This window comes from Oncorhynchus mykiss, chromosome 5 (genome assembly GCF_013265735.2).
Source record: "Oncorhynchus mykiss isolate Arlee chromosome 5, USDA_OmykA_1.1, whole genome shotgun sequence".
Classification (NCBI taxonomy): domain Eukaryota; kingdom Metazoa; phylum Chordata; class Actinopteri; order Salmoniformes; family Salmonidae; genus Oncorhynchus; species Oncorhynchus mykiss.
Genome location: NC_048569.1, coordinates 19,633,160 through 19,659,908, shown reverse-complemented (window position 1 = coordinate 19,659,908; position 26,749 = coordinate 19,633,160). Strand labels below are relative to the sequence as shown.

The 26,749-nt window shown below is 43.8% G+C and overlaps 1 protein-coding gene across 1 annotated transcript in view; it reads left to right on the top strand.

Annotated features, from left to right (window-relative positions):
• Positions 1–26,749, top strand: part of LOC110523381 (laminin subunit gamma-3) — a 204,510-nt gene that overhangs the window by 165,626 nt on the left and 12,135 nt on the right. Inside the window, exons 19-24 of the mRNA XM_036977011.1 lie at positions 2,287–2,540; positions 4,134–4,210; positions 4,669–4,803; positions 13,383–13,632; positions 13,790–13,933; positions 19,554–19,656. Of these exons, the coding sequence (XP_036832906.1) occupies positions 2,287–2,540; positions 4,134–4,210; positions 4,669–4,803; positions 13,383–13,632; positions 13,790–13,933; positions 19,554–19,656 (963 nt within the window). The remainder of the gene's footprint in view (positions 1–2,286; positions 2,541–4,133; positions 4,211–4,668; positions 4,804–13,382; positions 13,633–13,789; positions 13,934–19,553; positions 19,657–26,749) is intronic.

Here is a 26,749-nt window from a genome sequence, read left to right as displayed (position 1 = left end):
AATCAGCATGAATCAGGAGTCAACCAGCCTTACAATCTTCTCTCCACACTTGCTGACTTTCTCATTATCTTATGAGCAGAGGGGAAAAAGTACCATAAAAGGCTTACAGGCTCATTGACATAGATCGAATGGAGGCTAAATTCCAACAATACAGTTCATAGCAGGCAGGACTGTGTGTGACCATCTTAATCCCTGTTTGTATGACAGACATGCAGCTAGCGAATTTTTAATCCCTCTTCTTCATTATGATGAGAACTCTAATCAGGATTATGCCTGTCCGACCGCTCCCCACAGCACGCTGGCCACATTGCTAAAAAGTCTACACTGCTCTGTAGTAACCAAAAAAGTGTTAAACAAATCAAAATATATTTGAGATTTGAGATTCTTTAAAGTAGCCACCCTTTGCCTTGATGACAGCTTTGCACACTTTTAGTATTCTCTCAACCAGCTTCATGAGGTAGTCACCGGGAATGCATTTATATTAACGGGTTTGCTTTGTTACAAGTTCATTTGTGGAATTTCTTTCCTTCTTAATGCGTTTGAGCCAATCAGTTGTGTTGTGACAAGGTAAGGGTGGTATACAGAATATAGCCCTATTTGGTAAAAGACCAAGTCCATATTATGGCAAGAACAGCTCAAATAAGCAAAGAGAAATTACAGTCTATCATTACTTCATGACATGAAGGTCAGTCAACGCAGAACGTTTCCAGAACTTTGAAAGTTTCTTCAAGTGCAGTCACAAAAACCATCAAGCGCCCTGATGAAACTGTCTCTCATGAGGACCACCACAGGAAAGGAAGACCCAGAGTTACCTCTGCTGTGGTATGATGAAACTGGCTCTTATGAGGACCACCACAGGAAAGGAAGACCCAGAGTTACCTCTGCTGTGGTATGATGAAACTGGCTCTCATGAGGACCGCCACTGGAAAGGAAGACCCAGAGTTACCTCTGCTGCAGAGGATAAGTTCATTAGAGTTAACTGCACCTCAGATTGCAGGCCAAATAAATGCTTTACATAGTTCAAGTAACAGACACATCTCAACATCAACTGTTCAGAGGGGGCTGCGTGAATCAAGCCTTCATGGTTGAATTGCTGCAGAGAAACCACCACTAAAGGACACCAATAAGAATAAGAGACTTGCTAGGGCCAAAACACATGAGCAATGGATTTTAGACAAGGGGAAATCTGTCTTTTGGTCTGATGAGTCCAAATTTGAGATTTTCTGTTCCATCCACTGTGTCTTTGTGAGATGCAGAGTAGGTGAACGGATGATCTCTGCATGTGTGGTTCCCACCGTGAAGCATGGAGGAGGAGGTGTGATTGTCTGGTGGTGCTTTGCTGGTGACACTGTATGTGATTTATTTAGAATTCAAGGCACACTTAACCAGCCTGACGACCAAAGCATTCTGCAACGATACGCCATGCCATTTGGTTTGTGCTTAGTGGGACTATCATTTGTTTTCAACAGGACAATGACCCAACACACCTCCAGGCTGGGTAAAGGCTATTTGACCAAGAAGGAGAGTGATGAAGTGCTGCATCAGATGACCTGGCCTCCACAATCCCCCGATCTCAACCCAATTGAGATGGTTTGGGATGAGTTGGACCACAGAGCGAAGAATAAGCAGACGACAAGTGCTCAGCATATGTGGGAACTCCTTCAAGATAGTAAAAAAAAAAAAAAAAATTGAATGAGTAGGTGTGTCCAAACTTTTGACTGGTACTGTACATACACGCACACACCCACATACACAGAGAGTGAGAGCGCGAGAGTGAGAGCGCGAGAGTGAGAGAAAGAGAGTGAGAGAAAGAGAGAGAGAGAGACAAACACACAAACGCAGGATAACATCCCACAGAGGATGCAGTAAACACCCTCCTCTCACAGATAGAGCCAGAAGGTCACACCAGCGAGGCACACTGCAATAAACAACTTAACCATAAAGCTACAACAATAACCAAAGGCACCCGGACATACAGAGAGCGTTTTTAGCACAAACAGTGAATTCACTCTGAATTGACGACTGACCACATGCAATCCATGATCATATGTAGGCCGTCATTGTAAATAAGAATTTGTTCTTAACTGACTTGCCTAGTTAAATAAAGGTTAACAAAAATAATATCAAATCAAAGGCAACAGTTCCACTACGAAGTCCTACTATAAAGGGGCCGGCAGTACTTCTGTCCTAAATAACAATAACATTGAAATAGAATCAAAAGGATCCATTTAACGATCCATGCTGTGTGTTTTTCTATCACATCAGTGTTTTTCTGTTTCTCTGCAGAGGCAAAGGAAGCCTTGGTTAAACAGTTTGCTCTCATGGAGACATCTACACACGCTCTCTCAGCCCAGCTGCACAATGTTACCCCAGCTATGAACTGTAGTGCCAGCATGGAAAAAGAGCAGGAGGAGGAGAAAAAAGAGAAGGGGAAGGAGGACGGGCGGGGAACATTGTGTGGTACCCTTGGCGACGCTCTATCAGTGGTCAGAAGTGCACAGACACAGCTAAAGCAGGCAACACTGGACCTGGACAACATGGTCAGTGGGACATTTACTCTCACTTTGGCTATGTCCTAATTACAGATGTCAGATCTTAATTTGAGCCAGTTTACTACAACCAGGAAATAATCCTACAGCAACAGGAAATGTGAATTATAATTATTTTAATTCATCAACATTTTTGTAGGGGTTGATGCATTTTTCGTAAGGGAAAATGATGTCTGAAATTTCAAAGTAGAAATTTTAAACCTCAAATACACTACAATTATTAAATTCTGAAACAGGATGGTCAAATTAAGATCCTACATCTGTATTTCTCCTTCCTTTCAAAGTGTGCACTTGTTCACTTCCCTTCACTGATTTGAAAGTAAATGACTGGCATAAGAAATATGGTGGAAACTCACACTAGCCATGCCTCTACCAATCCAAGGCTATTGTGTTTGTGGGAAGTAGTGAACGTGTGCACATTTCAGTAGAATTTATTGGGACACAGCCACTGTCTCTGACACATCAATGCCTGCTGTTGAGTCATTTGAAGCAGTCATAACTCTAGTTTATCTTATTATAGTATCAGTATCAGCAGTATCATACATTAATGTATACAGTAGAGCTCACATGTATATAGTAGAGTTCACACGTATACAGTAGAGTTCACACACTATATGCACTATATGTTGACGAGGTCGATAGTCATTTGTCCATTTCAAGTATTTTGCCATTTTTTATCCTGGGAAGGATACTGATGATTCAGTAGAGGTGTAACGTATTGATCCACAGTGATGGCTAAAGTGCAGTATTTCTCCCTCTGAAGCTCCATATCCCTACCATAGAGAGAGAGCAGAGAGAGAGCACACAGTTTCTCTGACTGACGCTCAAATGAAATGAACAATTTGTTCTGCACCCACAGCTCAAGCTTTTCCCAGTCGCTCCATGCTCACTAGCAGCAGCTTGGAATCTATTATGAATATGGCTGCCATGTTATGTGGTTTTGGGGAAATGAGAGCGCTTGTTTTGGTGGTGTGTGTGTGTGTGTGTGTCTGTGTGTGTCTGTGTCTGTGTCTGTGTCTGTGTGTGTGTGTGTGTGTGTGTGTGTGTGTGTGTGTGTGCGCGTGCGCGTGCGTGCGTACGCGTGCGTGCGTGCATGCGTACGTGCAAGCCTGGAGCCAGAGCATTGCAATTCCACATTAACAAGCAGAACGGCTCTGAAATAGGAAGAGAACATCTTTGCTTGTCATATACTGTGATTCACTTTCCTCTATTTTATTAGCACTTTCTCAAAAGAAATGTCACACGGTGAAATAGTCAACATTTATGCACTAGGACTTATAAATGGAAACATTGACTCTGTATACGTTAGTGAGTGAATATGTGCTGTAGTTGGAGCCTTCAGTATGACTTTCTGAAATGACTTTATTGAGTCAGTCTACTTTCTGTGAGTCTGACACTGGTCCTGGGCTCATGTAAGGTTAGCTAATAACTGTGCATGGTCACGATTCAGGTTTTAAATCAACTGACGTCACATCCCATCCAGAGCATGTGTAGCACCTTGTCCTTAGACAGTTTCCTTTTGTCTGCTAGCCTGCCACCTCTGCACGCTTTCATTTGATTCATTTTTTCTATGCTTTTCCAAAGGTCATTCCTTTCGAGGTGCCACCGGTGCCCAACCGATGGAACTCAGCGGTGAACCAATCAGAGGTCCTTATGAAAAGGTAAGTCAGTGGAGTTCAATAGACTTTAAGTGGCCAATTATGGCAAACAAAGGTCATCTCCCCTAATGTAGGCCCTGCCTCTTCCATCTGTCAATCGCACAATGGCTGGCCTGCCACAGACACCCTCAATCAATGACAACAATACAAAAGCTTATTATGCAGAAGTAATACATTAAGTCTAGGGAGAGGAAATGGAGAGATTAACTCAATAGCTGGAATCCATTTGACTTCTCCTCAGCAGACCAGTTGTTTTTTTGTCAAATAATTGAAAGCGTTTCATCAAACCTGCCTGGAGTGCCAGATGGGCAGGGTTTGGGCTTGCATTTTTGGTTCTATTCAGTTCCATTGCGGCAGACAAGATCAACCAAGCTGAAGTCAAACAAACACTATTTGAACCCAGGTGTGGTTGTCAGGCCCATACATCTAATACCCTATCTGTTTTTCCCTCTATCTGTCAGCCACACAGAGATGTCTGGTCGTATAGAGTCTATAGCTACCAAGGCATTCATGGCCTCCAACCAGACCTACTCTCTACTGATGGACCTACTGGAGGACAACTCTACAAAGGAATACATCAGCAACCTCACAGAGCAGTGAGTAACTACACATTTCTCACACACACACACACACACACACACACACACACACACACACACACACACACACACACACACACACACACACACACACACACACACGCACACAGGCACAGACACACATCATGAAGTGCTTCGAGAGGCTAGTAAAAGACCATATCACCTCCTCCTTCCCCGACACACTCGGCCCTCTCCAATTCGCCGATACCCCTGACAGATCCACGGACGACGCAATCGACAATGAACTGAACACTGCCCTTACCCACCTGGACAAAAGGAATACACATGTGAGGATGCTGTTCATTGACTACAGCTCAGCCTTCAATAATATAGTGCCCTCTAAGCTCACCACAAAGCTAACGGCCCTGGGACTGAACTCCTCCCTATGCAACTGGGTCCTGGACTTCCTGACGGGACACCTCCAGAGGGTGAAGATGGGCAACATTACCTCCTCGACACTGATTCTCAACACGAGGGCCCCACTAGGGTTCATACTCAGTCCCCTCCTGTACTCCCTGTATACCCACGACTGCGTGGCCACACACAGTTCCAACTCCATCATCAAATTCGCTGACGACACAACAGCAGTAGGCCTGAATACCAACAAAAACGAGATGGCCTACAGGGAAGAGGCAGGCACACTGACAGCATGGGACCACTTCACGTTTCTTGACGTACACACTTCAGAGGAGCTGAAATGGTCAAACCACACGGACACCGTGGTGAAGAAGCCACGACAGCGACTCTGGCCTGTCCCCGAGGGCCCTTACAGTGTTCTACAGGAGCACCATCGAGAGCATACTGACGAACTGCATCACAGCCTGGTATGGCATCTCCACCGCCGCGGACCACAAGGTGCTACAGAGGGTGGTACACTCAGCCAAACGCACCATTGGGTGCACACTGTCTGCCCTCCAGGACACTTACAATACCAGGTATCGCAGGAAGGCCAAGAATATCATCAGGGACCCGAGCCACCCAAGCCATGGCCTGTTCTCCCTGCTTCCATCACTCAGACACAGGCAGTACAGGAGCATCATGGCAAGAACTGTAAGACTGGCCAATAGCTTCTACCTCCAGACCATCAGACTGCTGAATAACCACAACTAGTCAGCAACCTGCTCCCACTGTCTCCCTCCTGCCGCCCCCCTGCTGCTCCCCCCCTGCTTCCACCACAATGGAAATGTATCATTGCCACAGTTGTTAATATGTCCTGCATTTTTGGGGCTCAGAGCTCAAGAATTACACTGTACCCTGTAATACATGTAACCCTGTACATTTGACTTTTAAACGCTCTAATCTTTAATCTAAACATACCTACAAACCTACACAGTACACACGCAGATACACACACTCTCTCTCTCTGTTTCTTGCCCCACCATTCCTCCAACACAACATAATTTTAAAGGCTCAATATGAGGTGCAAAAAAAACCTGTTAACCTGCATGGATAAAAACAGAAGCAATATCTCAACACAGCACTTCATTTACACAATGTTGTTGCTCCTCTCCTTTTCTCCTCGGTATATTTCTCCCAAATAGGACCCAGGTGTGGTGTTAGCTGTAGTGGTGCCCCACAAAACAAGGTCATGAATCCTACTCTTTATAGCAGCTGTTTAGAGCACACTGGAGTTAGCCTGGGTACCAGTCTCTTTAGCTAACATTCCACTCCTTGCCACTCCTTGTCATTGCCAAAGAGACTGGCCTTTCGGCAATCTCAAAGTTCAATATGCAGACGGATTTACCGCAGTTGCTGATTGGGAGTTGGAAACAACATTCATATTTTCCATGACAAAGTTTCTGAATGGACATGGAGAGAATTAGTGAACTCACACAGACACACACACACACACCCTAAAAAGACTCATCAATCAAAGTCAGCAGCACACCTCAGACACACACATCACATTTTTCCTTTCCTAAAAACTTATTTTAAAAAACTAGGCCCATCTTCCTGGCTGTAGTCGATCAGAAAGAATGTCTAGGCTACATTATAGCATAGCCCAACGCCTAACATTAGTTGACTATGAAATTAATTGTAAAGGAAAGTTTGATGGGGGGATAGAGAGACAGCTATAGCATTGCTAGAGATGTTGGTTATGTCATGATTATCCCAGCATGTGCCTTATTCCAGAGGAAGATTTGCACTGGATTTATTTTTCTAAACTGCCCCATGTAATTATTATTATTTTCCATTCAAATGAGTCTGGTGGTTTTTATTCTAGGCATGAAGATATTTCTACATCTAGACGATAAAAGGCTACAATGATCACGAGTACTGGTCTGCCAAATGTAGGCTATAGGTGTCCCCATAGGTTTAATATTTAAATTGAGGAAGTGTTTATCATTATTTTAGCCATCTACGGTAGATGTCCCTCCTAATGAAAAGGCCCCCCATCCTGCTAATGTGAGCTGCTGGGAAGCTTACTTGCACTTGATGTGCATTTATGGAGGAAAATGAGCTCAATGTGGAATGGAGATTCCCTGCTTTGCGATCTGTTGCGTATGTCAACAGCCAGGGTTTCTTTAATAAAATAGGCCTAGGCACTACACTTTTGTATTGCACATTTAATTCAACAGATTCATTAGACGATGTTCAACTTCAATTCATTGGCAAAAAATGTTTTTGCATAGCATAGGTGGTTGTCGTCTAAATTTACTGCAGAAAACCCAATACAGTGCATTCGGAAATGATTCAGACCCCTTGTTCCTCATCAATCTACACACATACCCCATAATGACAAGCGAAAACAGAGGTCTCTCCAGAGATGTTCGATCGGGTTCAAGTCTGGGCTCTGGCTGGGCCACTCAAGGACATTCAGAGAATTGTCCCAAAGCCACTCCTGAATTGTCTTGGCTGTGTACTTAGGGTCATTGTCCTGTTGGAAGGGGAACCTTCGCCCCAGTCTGAGGTCCTGTGCACTCTGGAGCAGGTTTTCATTCCCTCGATCCTGAGTAGTCTCCCAGTCCCTGCCGTTAAAAAACATCCCCACAGCATGATGCTGCCACCACCATGCTTCACCGTAGGGATGGTACCAGGTTTCCTTCAGATGTGACGGTTGGCACGTAGGCCAAAGAGTTCAATCTTGGTAACATCAGACAAGAGAATCTTGTTTCTCATAGTCAGAGTCCTTTAGGTGCCTCATGGCAAACTTCAACAGGGCTGTCGTGCTATTTACTGAGGAGTGGCTTTATTCTGGCCACTCTACTATAAAGGACTGATTGGTGGAGTGCTACAGAGATGGTTGTCCTTCTGGAAGGTTCTCCCAATTCCACAGAGGACCTCTGGAGCTCTGTCAGAGTGACCATCTGTTTATTGGTCACCTCCCTGACTGGGGCCCTTCTCCCCCGATTGCTCAGTTTGGCCGGGCGGCCAGGTCTAGGAGAAGTCTTGATGGTTCCAAACTTCTTCTATTTAAAACTTCTTGGTGACTGGGGGGCAGTATTGAGTAGCTTGGATGAATAAGGTGCCCAGAGTAAACTGCCTGCTACTCAGCCATAAAAGCTAGAATATGCAAATAATTGGTATATTTGGATGGAAAACACTCTGACGTTTCTAAAAATGTTTGAATGATGTCTGTGAGTATAACAGAACTCACATGGCAGGCGAAAACCTGAGAAAAAATCCAACCAGGAAGTGGGAAATCTGAGGTTGGTCGTTTTTCAACTCATTCCCTATTGAAGATACAATGGGATATTGGTCATGTTGCACTTCCTAAGACTTCCACTAGATGTCAACAGTCTTTAGAACCTTGTTTGATGCTTCTACTGTGAAGTGAGGCCGAATGAGAGGGGATTGAGCCAGGTGTCTTGCAGATTGCCACAAGCTCGTGACGCGCGGTCATGTGAAATTTAGCTTGCGTTCCATTGTTTTCTACAGACAAAGGAATTCTCCGGTTGGAACATTATTGACGATTCATGTTAAAAACATCCTAAAGATTGATTCTACACTTAGTTTGACATGTTTCTACGACCTGTAATATAACTTTTTGGACTTTTCACGCGCATTTAGATTTTTTTTACCAAACGCCCTAACAAAGGAAGGTATTTGGACATAAATTATGAACTTTATCGAACAAATCAAACATTTATTGTGGAACTGGGATTCCTGGGAGTGCATTCTGATGAACATCATCAAAGGTAAGTGAATATTTATAATGCTATTTCTGACTAATGTTGACCCCCCACATGGCGGATATCTCTTTGGCTGTTTTGGTCTCAGATTATTGCATGGTGTACTTTTTCCGTAAAGTTTTTTTGAAATCTGACACAGCGGATGCATTAAGGAGAAGTTTATCTAAAGTTCCATGTGTAATAGTTGTATCTTTTATCAATGTTTATTATGAGTATTTCTGTGAATTGATGTGGCTCTGCAAAATCACCTCATGTTTTGGAACTACTGAACATAACACGCCAATGTAAAATGATATTTTTGGATATAAATATGCACTTTATCGAACAAAACATACATGTATTGTGTAACATGAAGTCCTATGAGTTTCATCTGATGAAGATCATCAAAGGTTAGTGATTCATTTTATCTATATTTCTGCTTTTTGTGACTCCTCTCATTGGCTGGAAAAATGGCTGTGATTTTCTGTGACTTGGTGGTGACCTAACATAATCATTTGTGGTGCTTTCGCTGTAAAGCCTTTTTGAAATCAGACACTGCGGCTGGATTAACGAGAATTGTATCTTTAAAATGGTGTAAAATACTTGTATGCTTGAGGAATTTTAATTATGAGATTTGTCTTGTTTTGAATTTGGCGCCCTGCACTTTCACTGGCTGTTGGCGGGGTGGGACGCGACCGTACCGAATATCCCAGAGAGGTTTTTAAGAATGATGGAGGCCACTGGGTTCTTGGGGACCTTCAATGCTGCATTTATTGGTACCCTTCCATAGATCTGTGCCTCGACACAATCCTGTTTTGGAGCTCTACGGACAATTCCTTCGACCTCATGGCTTGGTTTTTGCTCTGACATGCACTGTCAACTGTGGGATCTTAAAAAGACAGGTGTGTGCCTTAACAAATCATGTCCAAATTATACATTTAAAACATTTCTAAAAACCTGTTTTTGCTTTGTCATTATGGGGAATTGTGTGTAGATTGATGAGGGAAAAAAATAGTTTATCAAATTTACAATAAAGCTGTAACGTAACAAAATGTGGAAAAAGTTTGAATACCTTCCAAATGCACTGTAGACTAGCATACTAATGATGGATTAACAGGCTAGCATATGAACCAACTTCTAACTTACACATCTCTGTCTTCTGTATATGTATACAGTACCAGTCAAAAGTTTGGATGTTTTTTTTAAATTGCACTTGAAGGAACTTTCAAAGTTCTTGAAATGTTCTGCATTGACTGAACTTGTCTTAAAGTAATGATGGACTATCATATCTCTTTGCTTATTTGAGCTGTTCTTGCCATAATATGGACTTGGTCTTTTACCAAATAGGGCTATATTCTGTATACTAACCCTACCTTGTCACAACACAACTGATTGGCTCAAGTGCATTAAAAAGGAAAGAAATTCCACAAATTCACTTTTAACAAGGCACACCTGTTAATTGAAATGCATTCCAGGTGACTACCTCATGAAGCTGGTTGAGAGAATGTCAAGAGTGTGCAAAACTGTCATCAAGGCAAAGTGTGGCTACTTTGAAGAATCTCAAATATGAAATATACACTGCTCAAAAAAATAAAGGGAACACTTAAACAACACAATGTAACTCCAAGTCAATCACACTTCTGTGAAATCAAGCTGTCCACTTAGGAAGCAACACTGATTGACAATAAATTTCACATGCTGTTGAGCATATGGAATAGACAACAGGTGGAAATTATAGGCAATTAGCAAGACACCCCCAATAAAGGAGTGGTTCTGCAGGTGGTGACCACAGACCACTTCTCAGTTCCTATGCTTCCTGGCTGATGTTTTGGTCACTTTTGAATGCTGGCGGTGCTTTCACTCTAGTGGTAGCATGAGACTGAGTCTACAACCCACACAAGTGGCTCAGGTAGTGCAGCTCATCCAGGATGGCACATCAATGCGAGCTGTGGCAAGAAGGTTTGCTGTGTCTGTCAGCGTAGTGTCCAGAGCATGGAGGCGCTACCAGGAGACAGGCCAGTACATCAGGAGACGTGGAGGAGGCCATAGGAGGGCAACAACCCAGCAGCAGGACCGCTACCTCCGCCTTTGTGCAAGGAGGAGCAGGAGGAGCACTGCCAGAGCACTGCAAAATGACCCCCAGCAGGCCACAAATGTGCATATGTCTGCTCAATCGGTCAGAAACAGACTCCATGAGTATGGTATGAGTGCCCGACGTCCACAGGTGGGGGTTGTGCTTACAGCCCAACACTGTGCAGGACGTTTTTCATTTGCCAGAGAACACCAAGATTGGCAAATTCGCCACTGGCGCCCTGTGCTCTTCACAGATGAAAGCAGGTTCACACTGAGCACGTGACAGACGTGACAGAGTCTGGAGACGCCGTGGAGAACGTTCTGCTGCCTGCAACATCCTCCAGCATGACCAGTTTGGCGGTGGGTCAGTCATGGTGTGGGGTGGCATTTCTTTGGGGGGCCGCACAGCCCTCCATGTGCTCGCCAGAGGTAGCCTGACTGCCATTAGGTACCGAGATGAGATCCTCAGACCCCTTGTGAGACCATATGCAGGTGCGGTTGGCCCTGGGTTCCTCCTAATGCAAGACAATGCTAGACCTCATGTGGCTGAAGTGTGTCAGCAGTTCCTGCAAGAGGATGGCATTGCTATGGACTGGCCCGCCCGTTCCCCAGACCTGAATCCAATTGAGCACATCTGGGACATCATGTCTCGCTCCATCCACCAACGCCACGTTGCACCACAGACTGTCCAGGAGTTGGCGGATGCTTTAGTCCAGGTCTGGGAGGAGATCCCTCAGGAGACTATCTACCACTTCATCAGGAGCATGCCCAGGAGTTGTAGGGAGGTCATACAGGCACGTGGAGGCCACACACACTACTGAGCCTCATTTTGACTTGTTTTAAGGACATTACATCAAAGTTGGATCAGCCTGTAGTGTTGTGTTCCACTTTTCATTTTGAGTGTGACTCCAAATCCAGACCTCCATGGGTTGATAAATTTGATTTCCAGTGATAATTTTTGTGTGATTTTGTTGTCATCACATTCAACTATGTAAAGCAAAAAAGTATTTCATGAGAATATTTCATTCATTCAGATCTAGGATGTGTTATTTTAGTGTTCCCTTTATTTTTTTGAGCAGTGTATTTTGATTTGTTTAACACTTGGTTACTACATGATTCCATATGTGTTATTTCATAGTTTGGATATCTTCACTATTATTTTACAATGTAGAAAATAGTAAAAATCAAAAATACAACCTTGAATGAGTAGGTGTGTCCAAACTTTTGACTGGTACTGTATATAGCACCTTGCTCTTGATTGCTGGGTATAAAATAGGCTACAGCGTTCACAATGAACTGGAGGGGAAGTTTGAATGGCAAGAGCTTCTCTGGTGTGATGTGATCGTATGGGCTGGTGTTAAAAAGGCAAAAAACGGGAATCCTCTGTTCTCCCCGCGCCCAATGTTTATGTTTACAATTAAATGTATCACATCAGAATACCCAATGATAGAATGTTTCCAATCAAATTCATGAATTAAGTTAGGAAAATATACTATCAGTCTAATTTGCATAAACAGTGTGACTGGATGATAGCTATGAGGGTTATCGAATCAGGATCAAATCCTCTGATCCCCTCAAGCTCATTAATGATAGAATGTTCATATTTGAAGATTGCGGAAAGACAGTCTCTTTTGCAATGACAAGAAGTGGCAAGGAGTGGAATGCTAGCTAAATAACTCCAGGGTACACTGGAGTTATGAAAATAAGATATTTAGCCACAGGGGAACAGCTTTCTTCCCTCCTCTTTAAGCTAAATGCTTTCTGGAGCTGCTTTCATGGAGGGAGCAGCATGGAGGGAGCAGCATCTCCTAGCGTGAGATTGCGCTGAGGATTACCCCCAAAGCTCAAAGGAACCATGCAAAAACAGGCAGGAGGCAGGCAGGAGACAAGAAAATGATTACCCTCATACCAGCACTAGTCTGCTTGCTTCTGGGGATTTAATCGTAATCTTTCAGAACAATTTGGTGGGTTTATGGGTGGAAGGGTGTGTGTGGGAGGGCGTGTGAAGTAGGGTGTGTGTGGGAGGATGTGTGGCCACCCCTCAGAGCCTGGTTTCTCTCTAGGTTGCTTCCTAGGTTCCTGCCTTTCTAGGAAGTTTTTCCTAGCCACTGTGCTTCTACATCTGCATTGCTTGCTGTTTGTGGTTTTAGGCTGGGTTTCTATATAGCACTTTGTGACATCGGCTGATGTAAAAATGGCTTTATAAATACATGTGATTGATTGATTGTGTGTTGTTGTGTGCGTGTGTGTGTATGTGAGTGTGTATGTGCACGCGAGTGTGTCAAGAATCAAAACACTGAATGATCTAACACCCTCCCCTCTCTCTCTCTCTCTCTCGCTCATTCATTCTCTCTCTCGCTCTCTCTCGTTATCTCTCTTTCTCTCTCTCAGACTGGCAGACATGCAGCAGATAAAGGAGAATCTGACTGCCCAAGTGAATAGGACTCTAGCCAATCAATTGTCTCTGGAGGAGGAGTCTGCTGATGTCTTGGTTGCCCTAGGAAACCTCACCTCCTCCCTATTGGAGCTATCCCAGAGGAGGCCCAAATCCACATCAGGAACCAACCAATCAGATCTCAGACCAACACAGGGTTACAACCAATCAGACCCCAGCCTCGCACCGGCTGCTAATCAATCAGAGGTCAGTGGCTACCGCGGTCAGGGGTAATAAGAACTCATTGTACTCTCAAGTTGATGGACTGACTGACTGACTGACTGACTGAGTTATTGACTGACTGAATTATTGACTGAATGTCTGAATGAATGAATGAATGACAGCTGTTCTCCCCTTTCCTCAGGATGTTGAGCTAAGCAACAGGACAGCTGAGCTGGCGTTTAATGTCCAGTCTAAAGAGGAGCTGGTCAATAAGATCAGAGAAGAGATGGAGCCTCGCATACAGACCGCTCACAACAAAATGGCTGCTGTAAAGGATATTTACAAGGTAGAGGGGGTTTTATCTGCACACCTAACATTTACATGTACCAGGAATATGACCTGTTGAAATGTTGCTGACAGCAATAAACAGTATATACTGACAAAAATAGAAAACTTTTATAGTGCCATACCCCTTCAAACATTCAACCTCCAGCTGCATACCCCCTCTAGCACCAGGGTCAGCTCAATCTCAAATGTTGTTTTTGCCATCATTGTAAGCCTGCCACACACACACACTATACGATACATTTACAGTGCCTTGCGAAATTATTCGGCCCCCTTGAACTTTGCGACCTTTTGCCACATTTCAGGCTTCAAACATAAAGATATAAAACTGTATTTTTTTGTGAAGAATCAACAACAAGTGGGACACAATCATGAAGTGGAACGACATTTATTGGATATTTCAAACTTTTTTAACAAATCAAAAACGGAAAAATTGGGCGTGCAAAATTATTCAGCCCCCTTAAGTTAATACTTTGTAGCGCCACCTTTTGCTGCGATTACAGCTGTAAGTCGCTTGGGGTATGTCTCTATCAGTTTTGCACAGACTGAAATTTTTTCCCATTCATTTTTCCCACAGCTCGAGCTCAGTGAGGTTGGATGGAGAGCATTTGTGAACAGCAGTTTTCAGTTCTTTCCACAGATTCTCGATTGGATTCAGGTCTGGACTTTGACTTGGCCATTCTAACACCTGGATATGTATATTTTTGAACCATTCCATTGTAGATTTTGCTTTATGTTTTGGATCATTGTCTTGTTGGAAGACAAATCTCCGTCTCAGTCTCAGGTCTTTTGCAGACTTTCAGGTTTTCTCCCAGAATGGTCCTGTATTTGGCTCCATCCATCTTCCCATCAATTTGAACCATCTTCCCTGTCCCTGCTGAAGAAAAGCAGGCCCAAACCATGATGCTGCCACCACCATGTTTGACAGTGGGGATGGTGTGTTCAGGGTGATGAGCTGTGTTGCTTATACGCCAAACATAACGTTTTGCATTGTTGCCAAAAAGTTCAATTTTGGTTTCATCTGACCAGAGCACCTTCTTCCACATGTTTGGTGTGTCTCCCAGGTGGCTTGTGGCAAACTTTAAACGACACTTTTTATGGATATCTTTAAGAAATGGCTTTCTTCTTGCCACTCTTCCATAAAGGCTAGATTTGTGCAATATAAGACTGATTGTTGTCCTATGGACAGAGTCTCCCACCTCAGCTGTAGATCTCTGCAGTTCATCCAGAGTGATCATGGGCCCCTTGGCTGCATCTCTGATCAGTCTTCTCCTTGTATGAGCTGAAAGTTTAGAGGGACGGCCAGGTCTTGGTAGATTTGCAGTGGTCTGATACTCCTTCCATTTCAATATTATCGCTTGCACAGTGCTCCTTGGGATGTTTAAAGCTTGGGAAATCTTTTTGTATCCAAATCCGGCTTTAAACTTCTTCACAACAGTATCTCGGACCTGCCTGGTGTGTTCCTTGTTCTTCATGATGCTCTCTGCGCTTTTGACGGACCTCTGAGACTATCACAGTGCAGGTGCATTTATGTGGAGACTTGATTACACACAGGTGGATTGTATTTATCATCATTAGTCATTTAGGTCAACATTGGATCATTCAGAGATCCTCACTGAACTTCTGGAGAGAGTTTGCTGCACTGAAAGTGAAGGGGCTGAATCATTTTGCACGCCCAATTTTTCAGTTTTTGATTTGTTAAAAAAGTTTGAAATATCCAATAAATGTCATTCCACTTCATGATTGTGTCCCACTTGTTGTTGATTCTTCACAAAAAAATACAGTTTTATATCTTTATGTTTGAAGCCTGAAATGTGGCAAAAGGTCGCAAAGTTCAAGGGGGCCGAATACTTTCGCAAGGAACTGTATTAAACATAAGAATGTGTGAGTTTTTGTCACAACCCAACTCGTGGGAAGTGACAAAGAGCTCTTATCGGACCAGTGCACAAATAATAATATAATAATAATTAATTATTTTACTCTTTATTTAACCATCTTACATATAAAACCTTATTTTCTCAACGAAAATTGTGAATAACTCACCACAGGTTAATGAGAAGGGTGTGCTTGAAAGGATGCACATAACTCTGCTATGTTGGGTTGTATGGGAGAGAGTCTCAGTCTTAAATAATATTCCACATATATTCCACACACATATGTATTTAGTTTTCATGCTAGTGAGGGCTGAGAATGCACTCTCACATAGGTATGTGATTGCAAAGGGCATCAGTGTCTTAACAGCGCGATTTGCCAAGGCAGGATACTCTGAGCGCAGCCCAATCCAGAAATCTGCCAGTGGCTTCTGATTGAATTCAATTTTCACAGAACCGCTTGTTACAATTTCGATGAGGCTCTCTTGTTCAGATATCGGTAAGTGGACTGGATGCAGGGCATGAAAGGGATAACGAATCCAGTTGTTTGTGTCATCTGTTTCGAGAAAGTACCTGCGTAATTGCAGACCACACTCATTCAGGTGCTTTGCTATCTCACATTTGACATTGTCCGTAAACTTGAGTTCATTTGCACACAAAAAATCATACAATCATGGAAAGACCTGTGTGTTGTTCTTGTTAATGCAGACAGAGAAGAGCTCCAACTTCTTAATCATAGCCTCAATTTTGTCCCGCACATTGAATATAGTTGCGGAGAGTCCCTGTAAATCTTAGATTCAGATTATTCAGGCGAGAAAAAACATGACCCAGATATACCAGTCGTGTGAGAAACTCGTCATCATGCAAGCGGTTAGACAAGTGAAAATTATGGTCAGTAAAGAAAACTTTAAGCTCATCTCTCAATTCAAAAAGCGTGTCAATACTTTGCCCCTGGATAACCAGCGCACTTCTGTATGTTGTAAAAGTGTTACATGGTCGCTGCACATATCATTGCATAATGCAGACAATTCACAAGAGTTCATGGGCCTTGCTTTAACAAAGTTAACCATTTTCAATGTAATGTCCAAAACGTCTTTCAAGCTGTCAGGCATTCCCTTGGCAGCAAGCGCCTCTTGGTGGATGCTGCAGTGTACCAAAGTGTCGCCGGGAGTAACTGCTTGCACATGCGTTACCACTCCACTATGTCTCCCTCTCATGGCTTTTGCGCCATCAGTACAGATACCAACACATCTTGACCACCAAAGTCCATTTGATGTCACAAAGTTGTCCAGTACTTTAAAAATATAATCTCCTGCTGTCCTGGTTTCCAGTGGTTTGCAGAAGAGTGTGTCTTCTTTAATTGACCCACCATAAACGTAACAGACATATACCGGGAGCGGTGCCAGGTCCGCCACGTCTGTTGACTCATCCAGCTGTAACGCATAGAATTCACTGGCTTGTATGCAAAGCAGTAATTGTTTAAAAACATCTCCTGCCATGTCACTGCTGCGTCGTGAAACAGTGTTGTTTGATGAAGGCATTGTCTGTATAGTTTTTTTGGCCTTTTCCCCCAGCATTGTCCCAGCCATATCCGCGGCAGCAGGAATAATTAAGTCCTCCACAATAGTACGGGTCTTGCCTGTCCTAGCCACTCGGTAGCTCACCATATAAGACGCTTCTAGCTCCTTCTTATTAATGGTATCTGTTGCTTTAATACGTCTTACTACTCGAAAGTCGTCTGAATTCTCGCACAAAAACGTAATTAATCAAGACAACAGTTTTCAGCTGTGCTAACATAATTGCAAATGTGTTTTCTAATGATCAATTATTCTTTTAAATTGATAAACTTGGATTAGCTAGCACAACGTGCCATTGGAACACAGGAGTGATGGTTGTTGATAATGTGCCTCTGTGCGCCCATGCAGATATTCCATTAAAAATCTGTTTCCACCTACAATAGTCATTTACAACAACAATGTCTACACTATATTTGTGATCAATTTGATGTTATTTTAATGGACAAAAAAAATTGCTTTTCTTTCGAAAACAATGACATTTCTGTGTGACCCCAAACTTTTGAACGGTAGTTCAGAAGCATCTACCATCTACTGTAGTTCAGAAGCATCTACCATCTACTGTAGTTCAGAAGCATCTACCATCTACTGTAGTTCAGAAGCATCTACCATCTACTGTAGTTCAGAAGCATCCACCATCTACTGTAGTTCAGAAGCATCTACCATCTACTGTAGTTCAGAAGCATCTACCATCTACTGTAGTTCAGAAGCATCTACCATCTATTGTAGTTCAGAAGCATCTACCATCTACTGTAGTTCAGAAGCATCTACCATCTACTGTAGTTCAGAAGCATCTACCATCTACTGTAGTTCAGAAGCATCCACCATCTACTGTAGTTCAGAAGCATCTACCATCTACTGTAGTTCAGAAGCATCCACCATCTACTGTAGTTCAGAAGCATCTACCATCTACTGTAGTTCAGAAGCATCTACCATCTACTGTAGTTCAGAAGCATCTACCATCTACTGTAGTTCAGAAGCATCTACCATCTACTGTAGTTCAGAAGCATCTACCATCTACTGTAGTTCAGAAGCATCTACCATCTACTGTAGTTCAGAAGCATCTACCATCTACTGTAGTTCAGAAGCATCTACCATCTACTGTAGTTCAGAAGCATCTACCATCTACTGTAGTTCAGAAGCATCTACCATCTACTGTAGTTCAGAAGCATCTACCATCTACTGTAGTTCAGAAGCATCTACCATCTACTGTAGTTCAGAAGCATCTACCATCTACTGTAGTTCAGAAGCATCTACCATCTACTGTAGTTCAGAAGCATCTACCATCTACTGTAGTTCAGAAGCATCTACCATCTACTGTAGTTCAGAAGCATCTACCATCTACTGTAGTTCAGAAGCATCCACCATCTACTGTAGTTCAGAAGCATCTACCATCTACTGTAGTTCAGAAGCATCTACCATCTACTGTAGTTCAGAAGCATCTACCATCTACTGTAGTTCAGAAGCATCTACCATCTACTGTAGTTCAGAAGCATCTACCATCTACTGTAGTTCAGAAGCATCTACCATCTACTGTAGTTCAGAAGCATCTACCATCTACTGTAGTTCAGAAGCATCTACCATCTACTGTAGTTCAGAAGCATCCACCATCTACTGTAGTTCAGAAGCATCTACCATCTACTGTAGTTCAGAAGCATCTACCATCTACTATAGTTCTAATAAAACAATTGAAATAAGTAATTAAGGAATTCCTATTTTTCAGACGGACGATAAAGGTACTGTAAAATGTTTTATTCTAATCTTTCTTATTATCGGTAATTGTTCTGCTTTTACTCTACAGCAGGGGAACGCACAATGCCGTCAGTGGTACGGCAAATATATATATACATATATATATTAAATGTGAATGACATCTTTATTTGGCGTACCACTGACGGCATTGTGCGTACCCTGCTGTAGAGTAAAAGCAGAACAATTACAGATAATAAGAAAGATTAGAATAAAACATTTTACAGTACTTTTATCGTTCGTCTGAAAAATCTGAATTCCTTAATTATATATTTCAATTGTTTTATTAGAACTACAGTAGATGCTTCTGCGTCAAATCCGTCAGTGACCCCATAGTCAGGATGCTGTGCTGTCTGATGTGTAACTCTTGAGTTTCTGTGAGGTTCACTCCCTACTCTCTCTCTATTCCTGGTACCTCCCTCTGCAGCTGACAGCTCATGCCCAGGGGTCAAAGGTCCTGGCCCTGTCATCGGTGGTGACAGGGAAAGAAATGGAGTCAGAGGTCATCGCCCTGCGGAGAGAACTGGAAGGTGACGTTTGCAGCATGTTCTATTTCTGTTTCTTTTTCTGTTGTTTTACATTTCAGACTTTTTGTTTCGTTTTCATATTCCCATCACTGCAATATCAGCCCACGGAGTTATTATAATTAAATGTCAAAATGCTTAGAAAAACAAATGTAACACAAATGTAACCGTTTGTTTCTCCCTGTTAAGCTCCGCTTGCCATTTTGTGAGAGGAGGAAGAGCAGCTGTGATTGTCGGAAATAATAACAAAGCCTCAAATGCACTCTGAGTTTCACAGCCTCTAGTTCATTTCAACAATATATTCACTGTTTATAAAAAAATTATAAAATTTATAAAATTTATAAGAAATCTCATCAGGGTAGTCTGAATATAAACCCTTACAAATAAACCCTTACCCTTATATAAACCCTTACAAATTTGCAGCTTCAATTGTCAAAATCTAATTTTCACATGTGAAATTGAATTTTCACAAATTAAACAGTTGTTTCACATGTTGAGCCTATGTTTCACATATGAAACCATGTTTTCAGATGTAGTAGTTTCTACATATGAAATTCTATAAAAAGGTAACCTAGAGAAGCTAGCGTTCTGTCTCCTTCTTGATTATATTTAACACGTTAAAAGTAGCGATCTCAGATTTAGTCATTTAACCCAAGTTTACTTTTTGTAATTATTTTGCGCCAAAAAATTCATCACATTGTCTGAAAGCATTCAAAATACACTGAAAACATCCAAAATACATAATCTGTACAGCCAAAAACAGCAATGTGATTTCAAAACAAATTGACTTTCAAAACAGTTTAGCAGATGTTTTAACCCGTGCAGCAAAATGCTTATGTTACTGACTCTTAACAATGCAGTAAAATGTCAAACAAGTACACAAATAAATCTACACACAATAATGACAAAGTGAAAACAGGTTTTTCATTTTTTTTGCAAAAAAAAAATAGAAAACAGAAATAGCTTGTTTACATAAGTATTCAGACCCTTGAAATTTAGCTCAGCTGCATCCTGTTTCCATTAATCATCCTTGAGATGTTTCTACAACTTGATTGAAGGCCACCTGGGCTAAATTCAATTGATTGGACATGATTTGGAAAGGCACACACCTGTCTATATAAGGTCCCACAGTTGACAGTGTATGTCAGAGCAAAAACCAAGCCACGAGGTCGAAGGAATTGTCCGTAGAGCTCCAAGACAGTATTGTGTCGAGGCACAGATCTGTGGAAGGGCACCAAAAACTGTCTGCAGAATTGAAGGTCCCCAAGAACACAGTGGCATCCATCATTCTTAAATAGAAGAAGTTTGGAAGCACCAAGACTTTTCCAAGAGCTGGCCGCCTGGCCAAACTGAGCAATCGGGGGGAAAGGGGCCTTGGTCAGGGAGGTGACTTTTGGCAAACTCCGCTTGTAGTTTGCTAAAAGGCACCTAAAGGACTCTCAGACCTTGAGAGACAAAATGCTCTGGTCTGATGAAACCAAGATTTTAGTCTTTGGCCTGAACGCCAAGCGTCACGTCTGCAGGAAACCTGGCACCGTCCCTACGTTGAAGCATGGTGGTGGCAGCATCATGCTGTGGGGATGTTTTTTAGCGGCAGGGATTGGGAGACTACTCAGGATTGCAGGAAAGATGAACGGAGCAAAGTACAGAGAGATCCTTAATGAAAACCTGCTCCAGAGCGAACAGGACCTCAGACTGGGGTGAAGGTTCACCTTCCAACAGGACAATGACCCTAAGTACACAGCCAAGACAATGCAAGAGTGGCTTTGAGACAATTCTCTGAATTGACTTGAACCTGATCGAATATCTCTGGAAAGACCTGAAAATAGCTGTGCAGCGACGCTCCCCATCCAACCTCATAGAGCTTGAGAGGATATGCAGAGAAGAATGGGAGAAACTCCCCAAATACAGGTGTGCCAAGCTTGTAGCGTCATACCCAAAAAGAAGTGAGGCTGTAATCGCTGCCATACAGTGGGTTGTGAAAGTATTCACCCCCTTGGCATTTTTCCTATTTTGTTGTCTTACAACCTGGAATTAAAATAGATTTTTTGGGGGGGGGTTGTATCTTTTGATTTACACAACCTGACTCCCAAAATATTTTCTATTGTGAAACAAACAAGAAATATGACAAAAAACTGAAAACTTCAACATGCATAGCTATTTTAGTCTCATCTGACCAGAATCCCTTCTTCCATATGCCTTTTGGCGAACAACAAACCTGTTTGCTTATTATTTTCTTTAAGCAATGGCTTTTTTCTGGCCACTCTTCCGTACACCCAGCTCTGTGGAGTGTACAGCTTAAAGTGGTCCTATGGACAGATACTCCAATCTCCGCTATGGAGCTTTGCAGCTCCTTCAGGGTTATCTTTGGTCTCTTTGTTGCTTCTCTGATTAATGCCCTCCTTGCCTGGTCTGTGAGTTTTGGTGGGCAGCCCTCTATTGGCAGGTTTGTTGTGGTGCCAAATTATTGAAAAAAATAAATAATGGACTTAATGGTGCTCTGTGGGTTGTTCAAAGTTTCAGATATTTTTTTGTTTCCCAACCCTGATCTGTACTTTTCCACACCTTTGTCCCTGACCTGTTTGGAGAGCTCCTTGGTCTTCATAGTGTCGCTTGCTTGGTGGTGCCCCTTGCTCAGTGGTGTGGCAGACTCTGAGGCTTTTCAGAACATGTGTATATACTGTATACTGAGATCATGTGACAGATCATGTGACACTTATATTGCACACATGTGGAGTTTATTTAAGTAATTATGTGACTTCTGAAGGTAATTGGTTGCACCAGATCTTATTTAGGGGCTTCATAGCAAAGGGGTTGAATACATATGCACGCACCACTTTTCCATTATTTTATTTTTTTATATATATATATTCATTTTTAAGTCATTTGTTACTATTTTTTTTATTTAATTTAACTTCACCAATTTTGAATATTTTGTGTATGTCCATTACATGAAATTCAAATAAAAATCAATTTCAATTACAGGTTGTAATGAAACAAAATAGGAAAAAGGCCAAGGGGGGTGAATATTTTTGCAAGGCACTGTAGGTGCTTCAACTAAGTATTGAGTAAAGGGTCTGAATACTTATGTCAATATAATATTTAAGTTTTAATTTTTTATACATTTGCAAACATTTCTAAAACCTGATTTTGCTTTGTCATTATGGGTTATTGTGTGTAGATTGATGAGGGTGAATTTAGAATAAGGCAAAATGTGGAAAAGGTCAACGGGTCTGAATACTTTCCAAATGCACTGTATTTGTCATGTACTGTCATGTTGTGTCTTGTCTCTGTCCTTTCCCTTCACCCTGTCTCCCTCTGCTGGTCGTTGTTAGGTTACCTTTTCTCCCCCGCTTTCCCCCAGCTGTTCCTTGTCTCCTCTTGACTACCTCGTCACCCCTTCTCCCACCTGTTCCCCTTTTCCCTCTGATTAGTCCCCTATATCTCTCTCTGTTTTTGTTCCTGTCCTTGTCGGATTCTTGTTTGTTGTGTTTCATGCCTGAACCAGACTGTCGTCATGTTTGCTGTAACCTTGTCTTGTCCTGTCGGAATCTGCCGGTCCGTCTGAGCCTACCTATGTTTGGTAATTAAAGAAGCTCTGTTTAAGTTAATTCGCTTTTGGGTCCTCATTCACTCACCGTAACAGAAGAATCCGACCAAGAATGGACCCAGCGACTTCGGATCCTCTCCACTCAGCCGTCGGGATCCAGGGAGCGATGCTAGGCAGACACGAGCAGGAAGTGTCTGCTGCTCGACATGCCGTTGAGACCCTGGCCACCCAAGTCTCCAACCTCACAGAACAGGTTCACCATCTCCGCCTCGATCCACCGGCCACTTCCAGGGCTTTCGAATCTCCGGAGCCCAGAATCAATAACCCGCCGTGTTACTCTGGGGAGCCCACTGAATGCCGCTCGTTCCTCACCCAGTGTGATATTGTGTTTTCTCTCCAGCCCAACACTTACTCCAGGAGCACTGCTCGTGTCGCCTACGTCATATCTCTCCTTATTGGACGGGCTCGTGAGTGGGGCACGGCAATCTGGGAGGCAAGGGCTGAGTGTACTAACCAGTATCAGGACTTTAAGGAGGAGATGATACGGGTTTTTGATCGATCTGTTTTTGGGGAGGAGGCTTCCAGGGCCCTGTCTTCCCTATGTCAAGGCAATCGATCCATAACAGACTACTCTATTGAGTTTCGCACTCTTGCTGTCTCCAGTGGCTGGAACGAGCCGGCCTTGCTCGCTCGTCTTCTGGAGGGTCTCCGCGCAGAGGTAAAGGATGAGATTCTCTCCCGGGAGGTTCCTTCCAGCGTGGATTCCTTGATTGAACTCGCTATTCGCATTGAGCGACGGGTTGATCTTCGTCACCGAGCTCGTGGAAAGGAGCTCGCGCTCTCCGTCGCCCCCCTCTCCGCATCACTACCATCTTCCTCTGCCGGCTCGGGTGCTGAGCCCATGCAGCTGGGAGGTATCCGCATCTCGACTAAGGAGAGGGAACGGAGAATCACCAACCGCCTCTGTCTCTATTGCGGTTCCGCTGGTCATTTTGTCACTTCATGTCCAGTAAAAGGCCAGAGCTCGTCAGTAAGCGGAGGGCTACTGGTGAGCGCTACTACTCCTGTCTCTCCTTCAAGATCCTGCACTACCTTGTCGGTCCATCTACGCTGGACCGGTTCATCAGCTTCCTGCAGTGCCTTAATAGACTCTGGGGCGGAGGGCTGTTTTATGGACGAGACCTGGGCTCGGGAACATGACATTCCTCTCAGACAGTTAAAGGAGCCCACGGCCTTGTTCGCCCTGGATGGTAGTCCTCTCCCCAGGATTCAGCGTGAGACGCTACCTTTAACCCTCACTGTTTCTGGTAATCATAGTGAAACCATTTCTTTTTTAATTTTTCGTTCACCTTTTACACCTGTTGTTTTGGGCCATCCCTGGCTAGTTTGTCATAATCCTTCCATTAATTGGTCTAGTAATTCTATCCTCTCCTGGAACGTCTCTTGTCATGTGAAATGTTTAATGTCTGCTATCCCTCCTGTTTCCTCTGTCTCTTCTTCACAGGAGGAGCCTGGTGATTTGACAGGGGTGCCGGAGGAATATCACGATCTGCGCACGGTGTTCAGTCGGTCCAGGGCCACCTCTCTCCCTCCACACCGGTCGTATGATTGTAGTATTGATCTCCTTCCGGGAACCACCCCCCCCCGGGGTAGACTATACTCTCTGTCGGCTCCCGAACGTAAGGCTCTCGAAGATTATTTGTCTGTAGCTCTTGACGCCGGTACCATAGTCCCCTCCTCCTCTCCCGCCGGAGCGGGGTTTTTTTTTTGTCAAGAAGAAGGACGGGTCTCTGCGCCCCTGCATAGATTATCGAGGGCTGAATGACATAACAGTGAAGAATCGTTATCCGCTTCCTCTTATGTCTTCAGCCTTCGAGATCCTGCAGGGAGCCAGGTTTTTCACTAAGTTGGACCTTCGTAACGCTTACCATCTCGTGCGCATCAGGGAGGGGGACGAGTGGAAGACGGCGTTTAACACTCCGTTAGGGCACTTTGAATACCGGGTTCTTCCTTTCGGCCTCGCTAACGCTCCAGCTGTCTTTCAGGCATTAGTCAATGATGTCCTGAGAGACATGCTGAACATCTTTGTTTTCGTTTACCTTGACGATATCCTGATTTTTTCACCGTCACTCCAGATTCATGTTCAGCACGTTCGACGTGTCCTCCAGCGCCTTTTAGAGAATTGTCTTTTTGTGAAGGCTGAGAAGTGCACTTTTCATGCCTCCTCCGTCACATTTCTCGGTTCTGTTATTTCCGCTGAAGGCATTAAGATGGATCCCGCTAAGGTCCAAGCTGTCATTGATTGGCCCGTCCCTAAGTCACGCGTCGAGCTGCAGCGCTTTCTCGGCTTCGCGAACTTCTATCGTCGTTTCATCCGTAATTTCGGTCAGGTGGCAGCTCCTCTCACAGCCCTTACTTCTGTCAAGACGTGCTTTAAGTGGTCCGTTTCCGCCCAGGGAGCTTTTGATCTCCTCAAGAATCGTTTTACATCCGCTCCTATCCTTGTTACACCTGACGTCTCTAGACAGTTCGTTGTCGAGGTTGACGCGTCAGAGGTGGGCGTGGGAGCCATTCTTTCTCAGCGCTCCCTCTCTGACGACAAGGTCCACCCATGCGCGTATTTTTCTCATCGCCTGTCGCCGTCGGAACGTAACTATGATGTGGGTAACCGCGAACTGCTCGCCATCCGGTTAGCCCTAGGCGAATGGCGACAGTGGTTGGAGGGGGCGACCGTTCCTTTTGTCGTTTGGACTGACCATAGGAACCTTGAGTACATCCGTTCTGCCAAACGACTTAATGCGCGTCAGGCGCGTTGGGCGCTGTTTTTCGCTCGTTTCGAGTTCGTGATTTCTTATCGTCCGGGCTCTAAGAACACCAAGCCTGATGCTTTGTCTCGTCTCTTCAGTTCTTCAGTAGCCTCCACTGACCCCGAGGGGATTCTCCCTGAGGGGCGTGTTGTCGGGTTGACTGTCTGGGGAATTGAGAGGCAGGTAAAACAAGCGCTCACTCACACTCCGTCGCCGCGCGCTTGTCCTAGGAACCTTCTTTTCGTTCCCGTTCCTACTCGTCTGGCCGTTCTTCAGTGGGCTCACTCTGCCAAGTTAGCCGGCCACCCTGGCGTTCGGGGTACGCTTGCTTCCATTCGCCAGCGTTTTTGGTGGCCCACCCGGGAGCATGACACGCGTCGTTTCGTGGCTGCTTGTTCGGTCTGCGCGCAGACTAAGTCCGGTAACTCTCCTCCTGCCGGCCGTCTCAGGCCGCTTCCTATTCCCTCTCGACCGTGGTCTCACATCGCCTTAGATTTTGTCACCGGACTGCCTTCGTCAGCGGGGAAGACTGTTATTCTTACGGTTGTCGATAGGTTCTCTAAGGCGGCTCATTTCATTCCCCTTGCTAAGCTTCCTTCTGCTAAAGAGACGGCACAAATCATCATCGAGAATGTTTTCAGAATTCATGGCCTTCCGTCAGACGTCGTTTCGGACAGAGGTCCGCAATTCACGTCTCAATTTTGGAGGGAGTTTTGCCGTTTGATTGGGGCTTCCGTCAGTC